Source organism: Aulonocara stuartgranti (assembly GCF_965226115.1).
Source record: "Aulonocara stuartgranti genome assembly, chromosome: 13".
In the NCBI taxonomy this organism is placed as follows: Eukaryota; Metazoa; Chordata; class Actinopteri; order Cichliformes; family Cichlidae; genus Aulonocara; species Aulonocara stuartgranti.
The window spans coordinates 995201-1015998 of record NC_138949.1 but is presented as its reverse complement, the minus strand read 5'-3'; the positions used below and the strand labels follow the sequence as shown (position 1 = coordinate 1015998).

Below are 20798 nucleotides of genomic sequence, written 5' to 3'. Positions count from 1 at the left end.
TCAAGTCAACACACTATGTGGTTTACACATGTCGCTGAACATGCCTGCATGTTAGAAAGTCCAGAAAATTATTCTTTGAAATCTAAAAACTTTATTAAAATAAAAAACACCAAATTCACACTTGGATCCTCAGATGTGAGCTGGTACAGTGATCCTCATGTTTCTCTTCAGGAATGCAAGAAAACCATTCAGCATCTTAGTCAAACAATAATCACGTGTTTTCCTATTTTTCAGGTTTTTGTAAAATGTTAATGATTTTGTTAAATACCAACACTGTTCATTTAGGGCAGCTGTGGCCTACGAACTTTTCAGGCTGGATTCAGCCAAACTCTGCCTCCCGTCTGCAGTCTCAGCAGAGAGGGAGAGTCGTTAGGCTACGCTTCGCTCTGTTCACGGTCTTATTAGTGCAGGCCTGCTGCATGTCTGACTCACAGGAGGCAGTGTGACCTTCTGACTCTTCGAGCTTCTTTGCGTGGTGCATTGTGAGATGGCGTTTTGTGAGAGCTGTTAGGTAACAGCCTCCTCTCGACTCGACTGAACAGACTGTCGTGCAGTTTGTTTCTATTTCAGTGAATCTAGAGCTGAGACGAGGAGTTTAGGAATCAAAGAGTCACCTCCGCTTGCTCTTTTGGCTTTCATGTATCCATCAAAGTTAAAGGAGATCAGTGTAGACAGTCGATATACCTGAATCTCTATATGTCTGGGGTTGTCTATGTATTTCTCAATGAGCAGCCTGTCGTCTCCAAAGCTGGATGCTGCCTCCTGCGATGAGAACCGGAAACCTTCCCTGTTAACAGCACACCCACAGATCACAGCAGTTTTAAAGAGCAAATACAGACTTTCCATTGGTCTACAAGTAACAACAGGAAAACAGTTAAGTAAGTAAATAAGCTTCAGTTTAGAGCACAAGGAGCTGAATGAATAACTTTAGCAACAACAGGTGATTTTGACTAACGTCTGTAAAACACACGGGGACGAAACAAAAAGGAAGACCTGGACTGTTTAATGTCGTATAATATAACTGCTTGTGTTGTTAGGTTATCCAATGAGTTTGTATAGTGTTCTGGAAGAACTTCAGAGCTCACTAATGCCTCTTTTCCACTAGCACCCACTCCATCTGTTCTGGTTGTTTTCCATTACAGTGGAGTACCATTTGCTTGGGGTCATTAAAGCAACGCTGCCAAAACAACAAACATCATGACAATGGGAGACTCCGGCCTGGTACCAGGTACTACCATCTAATGGAAAACCCTACAAACCTGAACTGACCCAAGCAGCTACTAGTGGAAAAGGCCCACACATTTCTGGCCACTAGTTTAACTAGGGGCTGAATCAGTGTTTGGGGCAATAGTATTTTAACTGTGGTATTTGGAGCTACTTAAGATCAAAGAGTTTAACTAATGTGAGCAGAAGACGCTGCACGAGCATCTTCCATAAGCTGCAGACGTACGAGCTAATAGCAGTAGCTTTAGTCCTTATATTTGCAATATAAGACTGTACAGTATTACCTGAGGTAGAGTACTTTAAGTCATTACTACATAAGCAATGCTTGTAATAATAAAAACAATTACTTCTACGTTTTGTTCAACACATAATTGAGTGTGTATTTACTAAAAAATAGTAAATGGCCTGTATCTGTATAGCGCTTTACTTAGTCCCCAAGGACCCCAAAGCACCACATTCAGTCATTCACCCATTCACACACACACTGGTGATAGCAACACTGTAGCTGCCCTGGGGCGCACTGACAGAGTAGCTGATGGGCTCGTGTATACTGAGCACGTGACCAAGTACAATACCTCGTCTCCTCATCGTTCCAAGCAATCCTCATTCCTTTCCCTCCTCCACCTGCAGAAGCTTTGATCATCACAGGGTAACCTGGCAACAAAACAAAACAACTGCAAAGGTGCATTTTTCACAGTCAGGCAACAGAACAGAATGAAACTTTATTACACAGCTGTGGGTGTTACACAGCTCTTATAGCAGGAGGAATATAGACCTAAAGTAGTGTGTGTGTGTGTGTGTGTGTGTGTGTGTGTGTGTGTGTGTGTGTGTGTGTGTAGGGGGTATGAATGATCCTGGTGAAATATTCAGTGTACAAACAAGATGCAAATGAGTATCAGCAATTACAAACATGTGATATGTCAATTAAACAGGTGATGAGTAAGATTATGTTAAACTGTGTAATAGAGTCTGACAGCTGCTGGTCACAATGTCCTTTGGTAGCGCTCCTTCCTACACTGCGGGTGTAAAAGTCCTTCCTACAGTGCGGGTGTAAAAGTCCTTCCTACAGTGCGGGTGTAAAAGTCCTTCCTACAGTGCGGGTGTAATAGTCCTTCCTACAGTGCGGGTGTAAAAGTCCTTCCTACAGTGCGGGTGTAAAAGTCCTTCCTACAGTGCGGGTGTAATAGTCCTTCCTACAGTGCGGGTGTAAAAGTCCTTCCTACAGTGCGGGTGTAAAAGTCCTTCCTACAGTGTGGGTGTAAAAGTCCTTCCTACAGTGCGGGTGTAAAAGTCCTTCCTACACTGCGGGTGTAAAAGTCCTTCCTACACTGCGGGTGTAAAAGTCCTTCCTAAACTGCGGGTGTAATAGTCCTTCCTACACTGCGGGTGTAAAAGTCCTTCCTACACTGCGGGTGTAAAAGTCCTTCCTACACTGCGGGTGTAAAAGTCCTTCCTAAACTGCGGGTGTAATAGTCCTTCCTAAACTGCGGGTGTAATAGTCCTTCCTACACTGCGGGTGTAAAAGTCCTTCCTACACTGCGGGTGTAATAGTCCTTCCTACACTGCGGGTGTAAAAGTCCTTCCTACACTGCGGGTGTAATAGTCCTTCCTACACTGCGGGTGTAAAAGTCCTTCCTACACTGCGGGTGTAAAAGTCCTTCCTACACTGCGGGTGTAATAGTCCTTCCTACAGTGCAGGTGTAATAGTCCTTCCTACACTGCGGGTGTAATAGTCCTTCCTACAGTGCGGGTGTAATAGTCCTTCCTACACTGCGGGTGTAATAGTCCTTCCTACAGTGCGGGTGTAATAGTCCTTCCTACAGTGCGGGTGTAAAAGTCCTTCCTACACTGCGGGTGTAAAAGTCCTTCCTACACTGCGGGTGTAATAGTCCTTCCTGCACTGCGGGTGTAATAGTCCTTCCTACACTGCGGGTGTAATAGTCCTTCCTACACTGCGGGTGTAAAAGTCCTTCCTACACTGCGGGTGTAATAGTCCTTCCTGCACTGCGGGTGTAATAGTCCTTCCTGCACTGCGGGTGTAATAGTCCTTCCTACACTGCGGGTGTAAAAGTCCTTCCTACACTGCGGGTGTAAAAGTCCTTCCTACACTGCGGGTGTAATAGTCCTTCCTACAGTGCGGGTGTAATAGTCCTTCCTACAGTGCGGGTGTAAAAGTCCTTCCTACAGTGCGGGTGTAAAAGTCCTTCCTAAACTGCGGGTGTAAAAGTCCTTCCTACAGTGCGGGTGTAATAGTCCTTCCTACAGTGCGGGTGTAAAAGTCCTTCCTACAGTGCGGGTGTAAAAGTCCTTCCTACAGTGCGGGTGTAAAAGTCCTTCCTAAACTGCGGGTGTAAAAGTCCTTCCTAAACTGCGGGTGTAATAGTCCTTCCTACACTGCGGGTGTAAAAGTCCTTCCTACACTGCGGGTGTAATAGTCCTTCCTACAGTGCGGGTGTAAAAGTCCTTCCTACAGTGCGGGTGTAAAAGTCCTTCCTACAGTGCGGGTGTAAAAGTCCTTCCTACACTGCGGGTGTAATAGTCCTTCCTACACTGCGGGTGTAATAGTCCTTCCTACACTGCGGGTGTAATAGTCCTTCCTACACTGCGGGTGTAATAGTCCTTCCTGCACTGCGGGTGTAATAGTCCTTCCTACACTGCGGGTGTAATAGTCCTTCCTACACTGCGGGTGTAAAAGTCTGCTGCTGAACGAGCTGCTCAGTGCTCGTACAGTCTCATGCAGGGGTGGGAGGTGTCGTCCTTGATGGATGTCAGCTTAGACATCATCCTCAGCAAAACCCCAGCAGCCTTTTAAGACTGAGGAGTAAAACAGACTCTTTATATTCCCACACTGAGAGTTCTGCTTTCATCTGTTCCATCTCTTCAGATATCGTAAACCTACACAGCGTTTACATCTTTAGCTTCTGTGTTTAGCACATTGAGTTTTCCTACAATGATATTTTCAACATAATAAATGTGTTATCTTTTGGTAACAGCTCCATGAAGATGTGATGATTGACAGCAATTCAACAAAAATAAATAAATACATTTAAAAAATAATCAGAAATAGGAGTAAACAGCTCGAGTGGGCCAGGAACACGTGTGTGGGAGATCATGTCTGCAGTAAACAAACTCACTAAGATTCTTCCTGTCATCACTAAAGTTTACTGTAAACTTTTAGCACACAGAAAAACCGATGACTTACCAATCTGCTGTGCAATCTTCACAGCTTCCTCTGCAGTCTGACACAGGCGAGGAGTAAAACAAAGTATTTAAGGGCAAATGAATATATGGATCCATTACTATTAATACATGCGGTTTGTTCACAGCAGCAATCACCTTCACAGCTGCACTTATTGCAAGAGGTGCAGAACTATTAAAGTGCTGAGCAACAGATCAGCAAAGCAAACTTTGAGAAGTCTGAAGAAATAAATGATTCCTATTTTAACTGAGGCACAGCTGATCAAAGTCTCAGCTCTGTGTTGTGATATTGTAATTTACTAGGTTGTTTTTCATGATCTGGCTGCTGTAACCAACTTTTTGAGGATAAATAAATCACATTTCATCTTCACAACAAAGGGAATAATATAATTTTATCATCTGTTTACATCTCCATACACTCCATCATACAGCTCCAACCTCTTCATCAAGTTTGCGGACGACACAACGGTGGTGGGTCTCATTAGCAACAGGGATGAGACCGACTACAGAAGTGAGGTGAGACGCCTGGCCACGTGGTGTGCTGACAACAATCTCTCTCTGAATGTGGAGAAGACGAAGGAGATTGTTGTGGACTTCAGGAGAATGCACACCCAACATGCTCCTCTGACCATTGACGGAGCGTCTGTGGAGAGAGTGAGCAGCACCAAGTTCTTGGGTGTGCACATCACAGAGGATCTCTCCTGGACGTACAACACCACAGCACTGGCCAAGAAATCACAGCAGCGTCTCTTCTTTCTCCGCAAACTAAGAAGAGCAGGAGCACCAGCCCCCATCATGTACACTTTCTACAGAGGCACCATCGAGAGCATCCTGTCGAGCTGCATCACTGTGTGGTTTGGAGCCTGCAATGCGTCCTGTCATAGAACCCTCCAACGCATAGTGAGAGCTGCAGAGAGGATCATTGGTGTCTCTCTCCCCTCCCTCCAGGACATTTACAGCACCCGTCTCACTAAAAAAGCCCTTTGCATAGCGGCTGATCCCACGCACCCAATGCAAAGCTTCTTCAAGCTGCTGCCGTCGGGGAGGAGACTGCGGAGTCTCCAGGCCAGGACCAGCAGGCTGAAGGACAGCTTCATCCATCAGGCTGTCAGGAAGCTTAACTCCCTCCCGATTCTGCCCCCTCTCCCCTCTCTCCTCCACGGTCTCACTGAACTCTGTCACACACACACAAACACACACACTCTCTGACTCACTCACTGGCCTGCACCAGTTACCAGTCACTTTGTGGAGCATTGGACTGCCATTACCTCATAAGACTTTGTTGTTACACTTTCTCTTACCGTACATTACTAAATCTCCATTTGCACTATTTGCCTATTTGCACTACTCTGCCTGGTTTACACTCAATGTCACTTACCCATTATATTGTATATTGTATAGCTTTCTTGTTATATGTAAAATTGTATTTATTTAAATTTTTACTTTTTAATTATTTTACTTGCATTTTTAATCACTTTTATATTTAAATATATTTAAATGTTCATTTGCTATTTATCTAGGGATTGAGAGTAACGCAATTTCTATTCTCTGTATGTCCTGTACATGTGGCAGAATCGACAAATAAAGTTGACTTTGACTTTGGAAAAAAAAAAAAAAAAAAAAAAAAATCCTGTTCAGAACTTTAAAAGCTTAAAGCGTGGAATTAAAAATTCAAAGACAAAATCTTTAAATTCCAAAAATGAGGTTTTGCCAACTTGAATTCCTCCCTCAGCCTGAACATGAAGGTTCGTAACACCTCTATGAGAATCACAATGGACTGCACACATCACACTAAAGTGAATGCAGAGGAGAAGGAGCAGTATTAAGCCAAGCGTTGAAACATTAAGAGGTTAGAGTGATGTGCAAGGAGACTTTCTGAAGAAGCTTCGCTGATCAAACGCAATTTTTAGCTGTTTTTTTTAGAACTACGTGACTTTAAAATGTAACACCGTCGTGGTTTTAATTGTTAAAATGGTTAAACATAATTGAATCGTATTACAGCACAGCAAAATAATTGCACGATTTTTTTAAATGACAAGAAAAATATGCCATAAATATTAACATTTGAACATTTGCTATAGATGCAAAAATCCAGTTTAGCTTATGTGAGTGAAGTTGGCCCCCACCTTCTTCAAATCCAACAAAAGTGGTATCAAACGTTTGTGCTGCAAAAAGTTTTGTTTGTGCTGCCTTTGTTTTAAAGATATTAATGAAAAGGTAAAGGTCAAAAGGTCAACCAGCCCCCCCACATTGCCCAAATCAAACAAAATTGATGTCAAATGTTTGTGCTGCAAAAATTTTTGTTTGTGCTGCTAACATTTTAAAAATTTTAATAAAATAACGTCTTGATGCGTGCTTAATCATCCAGGTAAGTAAATCCCAAAAGGTTGATTATGTTCATCTGGAGAAACGTTTCGTCATCATCCAGGTGACTTCTTCAGTCTCAGCTGACTGCAGGTTTCCCCAACCTTATTAACAGTACATTTGCATAGTGAAGGAAACTAGCACCACTGAATGAACAATGTGCTGGGGGCTTAGTTCCATGATTGTTAGTATGCAAATTCTTATGACCATTGATCAATGACAACTAATCAAAGCCTATTGATCAATGGCCATGAGTCCCATTCACAGAAAGTGGGAAAGGCTACAATCACAGCATTGTAAGCCAAGCGTTGAAACATTAAGACGTACCCTTGGGCCCCCCTTCTCGATTCAGAGATGGTCAGCATCCTGACAGCCCGATGGAAGAAGCTGTCTCTCAGTCTGCTGGTTCTGGCCCGGAGGCTCTTCAGTATCCTTCCTGATGGTAGCAAACTGAAGACACTGCTGAAGGGATGAGTGGAGTCACCTGTAATGGAGAGGACCTTCCAGATGAGGCAGGTGCAGCTGCTCTCACTACCCGTTGTCATTTTGTCCTGCAGAACCCAGTGCAGGAGTCATACCACACAGTGATGCAGCTGGTGAGGATACTCTCAACTGTGCCTCTGTAGAAGGTGCTCATAATGGGGGTTGAATCTCTTGTGCTTCTCAGTTTGCAGAGGAAGTAGAGTCACTGTTGGTCTTCTCCACATTCAGGGACAGGTTGTTGTTGCTGTACCACTCTGGCAGATGGTTAACTTCACCCCTGTAGTAGATCTCGTCGTGGGTCAGCAGAGTGAAGAGAAGGGAGCTCAACACACATCCTTGGGGAGCCCCCGTATTCTGTGCTCTTGGGCTGGAGGTGTTGCTGTCGACCCGTACTGTCTGCTGTCTTCCTGTCAAGAAATCTAGCAGCCCGTTATACAGCAAGGTGCTGATCACAGCAGATCCAGATTGTGAATGAGTTGCTGGGGAATGATGATGCTGAAGGCTGAACTGAAGTCTATGAACAGCACTCTGACATATGAGTCTCTAGTGTTCAGATGTGTGAGGGCTGAGTGAGGGGCAGTTGATTCCATCATCACTTGAGCGTTTTCACGAAAGCGATAATTTGATTTGATGCATGACTAACCGTTCAAAGCACTTCATAATGATGGAGGTGAGTTTGACAGGACGCTGGTCCTTAAAGCAGGAGGTAGATGACTTCTTGGGTACAGTAATGATGTTGGAGGCTTTGAGGCATGTGGGAACGGCGGTACTGATTTTGGCAAGGGATCTCCACACACTGTCTGGGGCGATCGTGGCTCAAGAGTTGGGAGTTCGCCTTGTAATCGGAAGGTTGCCGGTTCGAGCCCCGGCTTGGACAGTCTCGGTCGTTGTGTCCTTGGGCAAGACGCTTCATCCGTTGCCTACTGGTGGTGGTCAGAGGGCGCCAGTGTCCGGCAGCCTCGCCTCTGTCAGTGCGCCCCAGGGTGACTGTGGCTACAATGTAGCTGCCATCACCAGTGTGTGGATGACTGGATGTGTAAAGCGCTATACAGATACAGGCCATTTACGATTTGATCCTGTGATCTCTTATGAACGACCTCCAACGCTTCCGTGACTGGGATGTAACATCTTTCACTGTACATGTACTGTTTATAAAATTAGGGAAACATAACCTGCATTTGCAGGACAAATGTTTGACATCAATTTTGTTCGATTTGAAGAAGGTAGGGGGCCAACTTCACTCACATGTGTTTATAAGGTTGCAAATGTACTGTTAATAAGGTTGGGGAAACCTGCAGTCAGCTGAGACTGAAGAAGTCACCTGGATGATGACGAAACGTTTCTCCAACTGAAAATGTCCAGATGAACAGAATCAACCTTTTGGGATTGACTTACCTGGATGATTAAGCACGCATCAAGACGTTATTTTATTAAAATTTTTAAAATGTTAGCAGCACAAATATTTTTGCAGCACAAACCAGCACAAACGTTTGACATCAATTTTGTTTGATTTGGGTAATGTGGGGGGGCTGGTTGACCTCTGATGACCTCTAGAAATTTTTATTAATATCTTTAAAATGATATTAGCACAAACGAAACTTTTTGCAGCACAAACGTAGCACAAACCTTTGATACCACTTTGTTGGATTTGAAGAAGGTGGGGGCCAACTTCACTCACATGTTTAGCTTTAACCTATTAATTGGAAAAAAAATATTAGTGAAAAACAAAAACCATGACACAGCCGATGAACAGCCCTCAGACTTGATCTAGCAAACGCCTTCGCGTTTCCATGCATTGCCGTTTTGATGGCCCTACCTTGACAACGCCATCGAATCCTGGGATAGTGTTGACTTTGGCAGCCTTTGCAATTAGCTTGCTTTCAATTTTATCCCCCATCGCCTGGATAGCATGGGTGTCTGGGCCAATGAATGCCACACCTTCTGCTGCCTGGCAACAAGACAAAGTACCATGAGACTCCTAACAGACTTTGTGCTGAGAGAGAAGTAATTCACTGCATAACTCACCAGTCGTTTTGCAAACTCTTTATTTTCAGACAGAAACCCATAACCAGGATGAACCTTAGAGGAGAAAAAAGTCACACTTTCAAACCCAAATATACTTTAAAGGGGGTTTGGAAGAAAACTCCTTTCATGCAAAAAACAATTGCTTAATTGTACTTATGAATTAAAAGCTGTTGACATCAAAAAGAGTCACAACAGTATTACTGCATCTGACCTAGAAGGAGACTCTAGCAGGACTGTCAATACAAGTCTGAATGCATGTTAACGGCCTGGACACTCCTGGCCGTAGGACTCCAATGTAAATAGGTATACATCATGCACTTTGTCCCCTTTCAGCCACTGAACAGGTGGCTGTAGCTCAGGAGGCATAGCAGCTCATCTAATAATCAGAAGGTGGTTCAGAGCAAGACACTGAACCTTAGTTTCTCTCTGATGTGTTCAACAGAGTGTGAATGTTAGATAAAAAGCACTTTGATAAACTCACCCACTGTACTTTGCATTGTTTTATAAAACATACATTACAAGCCTGTCCCTTTTATTTTGGAGGCAACAACTTAAAACAAATTACACTCATACATGTGTGTAAGCAACTACATCATCAACATAAAAGCCTCTCTGCAGCCCCACTGTAACATGACGGAGGACACTGCAGGAAATCTGAGCTTCAACTGAAAAACAAAATGACTCTTTGGAATACAGAAAAGCATCATCTTCATCTTAACATGAAGACAGAAGTCGATTCGGACCCAGAGTTACCCCCCTCTGCCTCCTAGTAGATGCACCTGTCGTATGAATTTCAAAATTTTACATCACCTTGTTCTTAAGGTATTCCATTCACAAGATTTTCAGAAAACCTGACCTCTGACCTCTAACCTTAAGGATGCAGTCACTGAGAATCAAACTCCTATAAGATTGTCAGTAGATGCACCTGTGGCATCAGGTTCTCGGGTCATCGACTTGGGCTAAATACACAAAATGAATATGCAAGTCATGTCATTCACTTACAGCTTGTGCTCCAGTCACTCTGATGGCATCCATGATGGCATCCATGTTCAAGTAGCTTTTACTGGTGGGGGCGGAGCCAACACAGACCGCCTCATCAGCCATCTTTACATGAACCTAGATCCATACAGAGCAGAACATTAACATCCACAGCAGGAGGTAAACCGAGGCTCACTGTGCGGCTAAAACGTCAACAACAGTTTTCACTGCACAGTAATCTACTCATATACCCATTCTTTGATTAAAGATTTTATTCCAGATGATGTGCTTTAAAGTCACTAAAACGGTAAAACAAAAAAGTGAAAAATGAATGCAAAGGTCATATAGAACCTAGGCACACATGTTGGGCTTGCTTTCACATCATACTTGTAAAAGAGTTACAGAGAATCATTTGTTTGAAGCAGCGGAGGCCTCTGTGACTTTTTGCACTGTTTTTAAGGGTGATCTGAAAAGATCTGAGCTCACGCTTCCTGAAGTGCCACTCTGTTTTTGTTTGAGTTTAAGTGCACTTTTTGTATAATGTGCACACGGTGTTGTTCCATGGCATTGCAAGAGAACATGCTCTACCAACGTCCCACAAACAAAGCACCGACAAACATCGTTTAAAGCTCTCCTGCTGCTCACAAAGGATCTTTTTGAGCCAAATGTTGATTACCATTCAAAGTTTACACTAAAAAGGTGATAAACCTTTAAGGCAGTAGTTAGGGCTGCCACAAACGATTATTTTGATAGTGGACTAGTCACCGATTATTTTTGCGATTAGTCGACTAATCAGATCATCATCCACTGGACGTACAGGTACAGCTTATTGCACCAGCAGCATCTGCTCTTATATAACTATCATTAGCTTACAGCGTTAAGTGTTTAAGGTGCTAACTAAAAGTAAAGACAAGTTGATGGTTTATTAAATTTTAATGAAATCTGCAGATTGTTTCGGTGAAGTTTAATAAACTCCTTGCTATCTAAAATATAACAGGACACCGGAGTAAATTCTCCAGCATCTCACACTTCTGATAATCAGCTGTCTGCTTGATGTTTATTCAGCTGTGTAAAAACTATAACTTTAATCTCAGCCAAACCGATTTACTCAGGAACAAATAAAATACTGAAAAAAGCCAAACAATAACATTTTTAAGTTATCTAAGTGACTTATATATCATGTTTAACCTGAGTAGTGAAAGAGGGCGGTGGGTTTGAAAACGATTTGCCGGGAGTCTGGTGTTCTCACGGCTCTAGTGAGTAGTGATGGGTCGTTCGCGAACGAAATGGCTCTTAGAGCAGACTCTTTGAAGTGAATGAGGCGAGCCAGCTCCTTATTGGGAGCCGTGAGGTTTGTTTTTTCACCCTCTCTCTCGCCCTTTTTTCCGCTAAACTCCGCACACGCGGCCTGTACTTTGCGCTGGGCAGAGGGGGGGGAGGGGCGTTAGTTACACTCGCAGTAGCATAGGAACAGAGCCAGAGAGAAAAAGAGCAAGGGACAACAACGTCACATTAGAAAGGTATAGTAATCATCCACTATTTTCAGTTGCGGATGATAAAGGATTCAGAAATCATGCAGGCCCATATGACAGAGAATGTGCATCTTCTTTTTGTTTTAATATTTTAATTTATATTTAATTGTGTTGTGGTTTGCAGTGTTTTGTGTTGTTTCACGTTAAATTTGTTTAAAAGGAAAAAGCTGAAAATTTAAATAGTTAAAAGTTTAAAATGTAAATAGTTTTTTTTGTATTATATGATTTATTTATTACATTTTATTTGGAGTGAATAAATAAAGTATATTTATGGTGGCCCTTAGAGACAAAGCACGTACAAACCCCAAAACGCGTACAAACTCCAAAACACGTAAAAACTCAGAAGCACGTACAAAAGACAACAGAAGTGCTCCAGGATGCTAGGTCGCAGTGTTGAGCTTTTGTTACCTAGTGGCTACACAAGCCAGGAAGTATCAACAACCGGATTTGGTGTGTGGTAGTAAGATCTTCAACGCACACCTCCAGCCAAATGGTGGACACCAGAGGTGAAGGGAGCCACCAGGCTGAAGAAGGAGTCCTATCGGGCTTGGTTAGCCTGTGGGACTCCGGAGGCAGCCGACAGGTATCGACAGGTCAAGCGTAATGCGGCTCGGGCAGTGGCTGAAGCAAAAACTCGGGTGTGGGAGGAGTTCGGAGAGGCCATGGAAAAAGACTTTCGGACTGCCTCGAAGAGATTCTGGCAAACCGTCAGGCGTCTCAGGAGGGGAAAGCGGTGCTCTACCTGCACTGTGTATAGTGCTGGCGGAGCGCTGCTGATGTCGACTGAGAAAATTGTCGGGCGGTGGAAGGAATACTTCGAGGACCTCCTTAATCCCACTGACACGTCTTCCGAGGAGGAAGCAGAGTCTGGGGATGAGGGGAATGACCCGCCAATTTCCGGGGGCGAGGTCACTGAGGCAGTTAAACAACTCCTTGGTGGCAGAGCCCCTGGTGTTGATGAGGTCCGCCCCGAGTTCCTGAAGGCTCTGGACGTTGTAGGGCTGTCCTGGTTGACACGCCTCTGCAATGTTGCGTGGAGGTCAGGGGCAGTACCTGTGGACTGGCAGACCGGGGTGGTGGTCCCCATCTTTAAGAAGGGGGACCGGAGGGTGTGTTCCAACTACAGGGGGATCACACTCCTCAGCCTCCCTGGGAAAGTCTATGCCAGGGTGCTGGAAACGAGAGTTCGTCCGCTAGTCGAACCTCGGATACAGGAGGAACAATGCGGTTTTCGTCCTGGTCGCGGAACACTGGACCAGCTCTTTATCCTCTCGAGGATACTTGAGGGTGCATGGGAGTTTGCCCAACCAGTCTACATGTGTTTTGTGGACTTGGAGAAGGCATTCGACCGTGTCCCTCGGGGTGTCCTGTGGGAGGTGTTGCGGGAGTATGGGGTGTCTGGCCCATTGCTACGGGCCATTCGATCCCTATACAACCGTTGCAAGAGCTTGGTTCGCATTGCCGGCAATAAGTCGGACTCGTTCCCGGTGGGTGATGGGCTCCACCAGGGCTGCCCTTTGTCTCCGGTTCTGTTCATAATTTTTATGGACAGGATTTCTAGGTGCAGCCAAGTGGTGGAGGGCTTTCGCTTTGGTGGCCTCAGAATCTCATCTCTGATTTTTGCGGATGATGTGGTTCTGTTGGCTTCATCGGGTGAGGGCCTCCAGCTCGCACTGGAACGGTTCGCGGCAGAGTGTGAAGCAGCGGGAATGAGGATCAGCACCTCCAAATCTGAGGCCGTGGTTCTCAGCCGGAAAAGGGTGGGTGCCCACTCCGGGTCGGGGATGAGTTCCTGCCCCAAGTGGAGGAGTTCAAGTATCTCGGGGTCTTGTTCGCGAGTGATGGGAGAAGGGAGCCGGAGATCAACAGACGGATTGGGGCTGCAGCAATGCGGACGCTGCACCGGTCTGTCGTGGTGAAGAAGGAGCTGAGTGTAAAAGCGAAGCTCTCAATTTACCGGTCGATCTACGTCCCTACCCTCACCTATGGCCACGAGCTGTGGGTAGTGACCGAAAGAACGAGATCGCGGATACAAGCGGCAGAAATGAGCTTCCTCCGAAGGGTGGCTGGCCTCTCCCTTAGAGATAGGGTGAGAAGTTCGGCCATCCGGGAGGAGCTCAGAGTAGAGCAGCTGCTGCTCCACATCAAAAGGAGCCAGCTGAGGTGGTTTGGGCATCTGACAAGGATGCCCCCTGGGCGCCTCCTGGGTGAGGTGTTCCAGGCATGTCCCACCGGGAGGAGGCCCCGGGGCAGACCCAGGACACGCTGGAGAGATTATATCTCTCGGCTGGCCTGGGAACGCCTTGGTATTCCCCCGGATAAGCTGGAGGAGGTGGCTGGGGAGAGGGAGGTCTGGGCCTCTTTGCTTAGGCTGCTGCCCCCACGACCCGGCCCCGGATAAAGCGGATGAAGATGGATGGTAGTAACAGGTAAATGAACTTTTTAAAAATTATTTGAATAAATATGAGTGCTTGTCTATAAATACACAAACAATACACACATACTTTCAATTGTGTAATTTAAGTGATCCGAGTAGCTCTGTTTTGGAAGTTCAGTTAACGCTAGAAATGTGTTTTGGAGTTTGTACGTGCTTTGTCTCTGGGGGCCATATATAAACATATATAAATAAAACCACTTTTTTTACATTAGTAATTCCTTTTCTGCATAATTTTATATTATTGTTAATGATAAATTAATTAAAGCAACAAAACAACCTGAAGAGCCGGTTCGGAGCCGAAAGAGCCGGCTCTTTTTAGTGAGCCGAGCCGAAAGAGCTGGGTCTCTAAAAAGAGCCAGAAATCCCATCACTACTAGTGAGCCTTGCCCCCGGCTTGCTATCGAGCTAGTGGGTAACAGACGTCTCCGAAAACGTCGGAGCGCTTTTGAAAATATGCGGTGTCTTTATAAACTGAGCAGATATTTGAGGTTTACACAGCTACATTCTCACCTGAAAATATGTCAAACGTTTATTTTGTGACCCAGAAAGAATAATAAGAGTAATATTAAAACTAACTAGCTGCCGCCATTGTTGACAACTGAGCTGCGCTATGAATTCTGGGACACAGCTTCTTCTTCTTCGGGTTTAACGGCAGCTGGCATCCTTGTACATGCAGTGCTGCCATCTTCTGTTTCAGTCCGTTATTACACTCTTAAATCCTGCCACTTATTCCTGCGTCTTTTGTGATCTTACAAAGCTTCAAACGACGCGTCGACTATTAAATCAGTCGTCGACGATTTTGATAGTCGACTAATCGTGACTAGTCGACTAATCGTGGCAGCTCTAGCGGTAGTGTACATGGTAATGTCAGCACACAAACAAGGTTTTTTAATCATCAGTCAGGTATGAATAACATTAGTTATTATACCTGACTGTAACACAGTCAGTGCAGAAGCATCAGCTGATTTATCACTGCCCAGGTGTCTGATCCAACACTGAAGTGTTAACTATAAACTATGTAATATAAAACCATTCCTCTTTGCATCAACGTGCATTAACTGTTAACTCTCAGGATAAAGTATTTAAGTTAACCTGAGCTTGAATTTACGTTTAACCTACTGAATCACATTCAGATCACACTGAGTTTGAAAATTCAAATGAAACCCTTGAACACAAAGACAAGTCCTCAGGTAGGTGTGAAATAAAACCAGCATGCAGTTATTCAACACGAGGTTATGTCTAACATCAGAGTTCCCCTGCTCCCTGGAAATGCACAGGTCGTGACTCACAGCGCTGGAGTCTACATCACTGTGAACAGCCACAGTCTGGATGCCCATCTTCTTGCACGTCTTGATCACCTGATTGAAAACAAGGAAAATACCTCACAGTAGAACATATCAGCAGGCACAGCCAACTGCACCAATCAGCTGCAGCATTAAAAGCACTGAGATATGAATAATATATAGAGGATGTCATTATCTGTATTGGAAATCATGGATCCCGGACGTTTACCCCACCACCACAGCCCCCGTGCTGCTACATAATATCAGGCAGCTGGTGGCTGAAAGGTGGACCCACTGATGCAGAAGTTAGCATGAGATGAAGAACGTAGGCAGAGCACCTTTCACAGCTGAGCCCTGCAGAGTTTCCTGCTGCAGCAATGAGACGGGCTGTGAGCTGCAGCTGCTCTCTGCTTCATTTTAAGATGAACAGCTTGACACGTCCACGCATGAAACACATTCATCGTGACCATGACTTAACATTAAATCACACACGAAAACTCTATTTACAGCTGTGTGAATGCTGTTTTTGGCATTTGGATAGGTCAGGGGTACGGACCTGTTATTGTCAAGGATCACTTTGCTACCTGTGGTCCCATACGAGCACAAGTACTGTCACATTTAAAGAATTCTGGCACCAACTTGATGTGAAAGTCGATACATATCAGTGGCATTTATCCGTAAAGTCAAAGTGGAATTTCCTCTTAGTCCCCCCAAAACAACCAGCTGTTAACTGTACATATTGTGTGAGTCAATGAGAGTTACCCTGCAAGCAATCTCTCCTCTGTTTGCAATGAGGATCTTATCAAAGGTCTGCGGAGGAAGAAGACAAACAGCAACGTTGCATTACTACAAAGACTTTGTACTGAAAGTAAAATATATAGATTTTCTTAATCAGCATTGTTGAAAATATGAATGAATACAAAAATGAAATAAGCAGACGAGAGCCATGCATTACCTTTTCATTGGGACTAGATATGGTGGAATACTGAGCCTCTCTCTGCACAACACAGCATCTGGACTGGAGAGGGGAACACTGCAGAGCACACAGCATAACTTTACTGTTAGTGCACGCACGCACGCACGCACACAATCTGACCTCATTACTGATTCTTAGAAACAAGTAAATATCCAAATATGCTACAAAGAGCCTCTCATTGAAGTTTAAGTAAAGTCGGATATTTTCCTTTGAAGTTTTGCTTGAAGACTTCAAAGCATTCTTCTTCATTTTTATTGACAGTTTTGAGCCGGTAGAGCAGTGTGCTTGTGGCTGAAGTTCTACACAGGTGAGCAGGAAGAGACTAACTGCACCTACTTATGCTCGCCAGCTTTGACAATAACGGGGTTTATGCTTGAGCTCGATCGCCACCTGCTGGACTGTCTGCCTGCCTGCAGTCAGTGTGTAACCAAGCAGCTTTGGGAGGAGAGCGCGGAGTGCTGGAAACAGTGAAAAGTGTCACTGGCTGCGCTTTTCCTGCTTTATGTGTCGTTTCTCTGAAGCGTTGGTCCGTGTTCCCGTTGCATCGCTCCCCGCTGGGACTGCGATGATTCATCGAGTAATTCCAACGAATCGATTATGAAAAATTCTCGACACGCATTCTTCGCATCGATTGTCGTCTAACGCGCGGCTCTGTAGCAGATGCGTTTAAACACCAGCGTTTCTCCGACATTTTCAACTGAAACAAAGCTGCAACAGAAACGTATGCAGGAGCAGTGAATGAACGAGAGCCCCCAGCTTTAACATCACACTGCAGAACAACAGCAGCAGTGATGATGACGTGGGCACAGTTTAACGTGGAGCCCGAGTCTGTCCACACACCGTGACATGCTGAGCGTGGAAGAAACAGCAGCGCTGTTCCTGGAATCAACATTAAAACCTTTACAGGGAAAAAGTCACGGGAGGTCTGCATCAAAGCACCTGATCAACTTTCAGCTACAAAGTGTCTGACACAGCACAACATCTGGATCAAAACATGCAGATGAACTGTCAACTTGGTGTGACTCCGTGTTTGAGTTGCACAGCTCGCTGAAGGCTGACAGGTGTCGCGATAAGGTAGCTACCCCCTGCATCGGGAGCGCGCGCTGTGCATGGAGAGCAGTGGGATGAAGCGGGGAGCTTCCACAGACCTTCAATCAGTAGATGACCTGCGGCACCTCCTGAGCTACAGCCACTCCAAATGCAGGACATGGCCTGAGCTTTTAACTATTTGTTCGCAGCTTGTCACCTGGTTTCCGTCTGCCTGTGTTTGAGGTGCCGGTGTCCCAGTTGCACAAACACGGGATGTTTGGTGTGCAGGGTCACAGCAGCCGACTCAGTGCAGACAGAGGAGGGAGAGGGCAGCACAGTCCCGGGAATGTCTGTGGCATGAAAGCGTGAAGCAACAGGCCACGCATCACCCACAGTATGGGCTCAAAATGTGGTCATAAATATTTTGTACTTGTAAATCAGTTTTGTATGTGTTAAAAGAATTTGTGTGTGCGTAAAAAAGATTTGTATGTGGACTTAGCCAAAAAACCTGCAAGTTACAAGTACGAGTTCTGACCCTATTCTTTTGAAGAACCAGCAAAAAAACCAAAACTCTTGTAGAGGACATAAAGTCAGAGATAGAAAAGACAAGGAGCAGGTGCATCTAGTACAGGTAGAGCTGCTGCAAAAACCCACAGAGCTCAGCAGCCAGCAACAAATTCTGGATCCTTTGCTTTTAGTTAGCAGTTAGCATTAGCAGCACATCCTGCGTCCGATGTGAAAGGACCTTTATGCTGCGCACTGTGACTCACAGCAATGGTCCTGGGTCAGCCCTGACTTTGTGTTAAACTAATCCTAAAGTAATAATGGTATTTCTAACCACTGATATAGCACAACTTTTTCCTTTCAACAGCTGCTGAAAGTTAGGGGACCTAGCTGCTATCGGATATTTATATAGAGATCCTCCAAACTGTATCACCCTTCAAGGACCTGCAGTTCAACCATCTGTTCTCTGATTGGATTGTTACATTTGTGATTGACATGACATTGACCAATCAGGTGAAAGCAAGAGAAATAGGGTCAAAATTCGTACTTGTCACTTGCAGTTTTTTTTTTTGGCTAAGTCCATGCACAAATCGTTTTACTTACGCGCGCGCGCGCGCGCACACACACACACACACACACACACACAACATTTACAAGTACAAAATATTTATGACCACATTTGAGCCCATACCCGCAAGACTCAGTGTCTACTCTGCTGCACAAGATACGCGACACAGCAGCACCAACATGTCAAGTTTCAGCGCAAAATACTTTGAAACCTCTAACAGTGTGGTACAGCCCCTCGTAATGGAAACTCCAAGTTTGTTTCCAGCGGCTGTTCCGTCACAGACTCTGCGGACTGTGCGTTAGCTGTTTGTGGAGGTCCTCTGAGTGAAAGCACAGACCCTGGCGGTCAGCTCACCTTTACAGCGAACAGAAGCCTCTTTAACGTCGAAGGAACACTGTGCGCCGCCATGTTGCCGATCATCCACAACGTCATGACGTAGCGTGCAGAGCGCACAGCCGCAGGAGGCCAGTGTGATGCCAAAAAGTGATTTCCGGTACTTAAATAGTAAATACTGAATCATGCCAAGCCAGAAAGAACATTTGTGCCATAAGGTAGAAGTGCCAATCAGTTTATAGCAAAGACACTTTAATATGTTCTTTGATTATGAACTCTGATTGACATTAAACATTAAGAGCGGCCAGGCCAACGGGGCAGCAGCAATTGCAGCAAATATAAGATAGATATTTAAAGTGACCAAAAATGTTTCAGGTAGATTTGGATAACTCTTTTCTCTTAAGAAATCAAATTTAAAAACTCCTTTTTGTATTTACTCAGGTTATCTTTGTCCAACATTAAAGTTTAGTTGATGACTGGAAGCATGTGAGCAATGTGTTTGTAGATATGCAAAAAAACAACAACTAAGAAATGAGGAAGGGGGCACAGCACTGCACATGCCCAGTGCAGGAGTCGTGATTCAAACCTTCCAGAGCTGCAGTCAGCCCTCGGATGAGCCTAATAACTTACACATGCTGAATTCTTTCTTGGCTGGAGAGCCTCCTGGGTTTAATCTAGGTGCAGAAATGTTTGCTTTGCACAAGAGTCCACGAGCACCACTCACCAGAGCTGTGAAGATAGCACACCCCAACCCAAAAGTAACTTAAAATGCTTGGAACAAAATTTTCATTGGTATATAAACACGACTAAACACGCTTACTGAAAATGCTGTCCCTTTGTTTGCCATTAGGTTTCTGAGGGCCTCAGGGTGCTATCCTAGCTGATATTAACACATCACATGTCGGTTGCAGACACACTCACACCCAGACACTTCTTTAATTACATCCTTTAGCCTTTGAAGTTAAAGGGACCCACACAGTTGCTGCAGATTTCTTGGCTGAATTCATCCCCCGTTTCAACCACATCCCAACGGTGCTTTGTTGGTCTGAGCTCTGGAGACTCTGGAGGCCATCAGAGTACAGAGAACTCCTCGCCACGTTCTAGAAACCAATTTGAGATTATGTGAGCTTTGTGACATGCAGTGTTGGACTCAAACTCACAGTCTGGCTCTGGTTTTTAAAGAATAGCATTAAGGGTGTCAAGACACCAATACACCGCCACCACCACCCACGTCCAGAGCTGCAGATACAAGGCAGGGTTAATTCACGCTGTGACATTACATCAAACTGCCATCTGAACGTTGCAGCAGAAGCCACGGCTCATCAGACCAGGCAACGTTTTTCCAGTCTGGTTAATGGACTTACCTTCCAACTCTAAGCAGTCTGACCATTATTTTCTAGCAGAGTCACTCAGCGGATGCTTTCTCTTTCTGAGGTCATTCTCTGTTAACACTACAGAGGTTTGTCTGTGACAGTCCCAGAGTGTTACGGCCCGGCTCTGCTAGGCGGCAGCGGACGTAACATAAACGAGCCCAGAGACCAAGGAGTTAGATAGGAAGACAAACATAAGGTTTATTAACACAACTGAAATCCGTTAGTGAAACAACTCACTAGGCAGCAGAGAAACTTTAAACAAACACCACGATTAATAACACCAGTAGAGCACTGCTCTACTAAACGTCTCGCAGGAGGCAACACAAAACACAGGCAAAAGGGAGGGACTCTCTGTACAGTCTGTTCAAATCAACAAGTCCCTCGACGAATGAAGACTCCTCAGCCTTTTATACTATCAGGTAACTGCAGTCAGCTGTGTCACTTGTCATAACTGCAGTCAGCTGTGTCACTTGTCCGTCGTACTCCAGGCT

General features: G+C 44.9%; 1 protein-coding gene across 1 annotated transcript in view; it reads right to left on the bottom strand.

Moving 5' to 3' along the window:
• The window catches only part of pcca (propionyl-CoA carboxylase subunit alpha), a 33927-nt gene extending 14861 nt beyond the window's left edge, over window positions 1–19066 (bottom strand). The window contains exons 1-10 of the mRNA XM_082556856.1: window positions 18956–19066; window positions 16480–16557; window positions 16287–16334; window positions 15531–15599; window positions 10297–10410; window positions 9295–9348; window positions 9086–9217; window positions 4427–4463; window positions 1800–1878; window positions 685–787 (exon numbers count right to left, since the gene is read on the bottom strand). Of these exons, the coding sequence (XP_082412982.1) occupies window positions 685–787; window positions 1800–1878; window positions 4427–4463; window positions 9086–9217; window positions 9295–9348; window positions 10297–10410; window positions 15531–15599; window positions 16287–16334; window positions 16480–16557; window positions 18956–19033 (792 nt within the window). The 5' untranslated portion in view covers window positions 19034–19066. The remainder of the gene's footprint in view (window positions 1–684; window positions 788–1799; window positions 1879–4426; window positions 4464–9085; window positions 9218–9294; window positions 9349–10296; window positions 10411–15530; window positions 15600–16286; window positions 16335–16479; window positions 16558–18955) is intronic.
• Between the last annotated feature and the right edge of the window lie 1732 nt (window positions 19067–20798).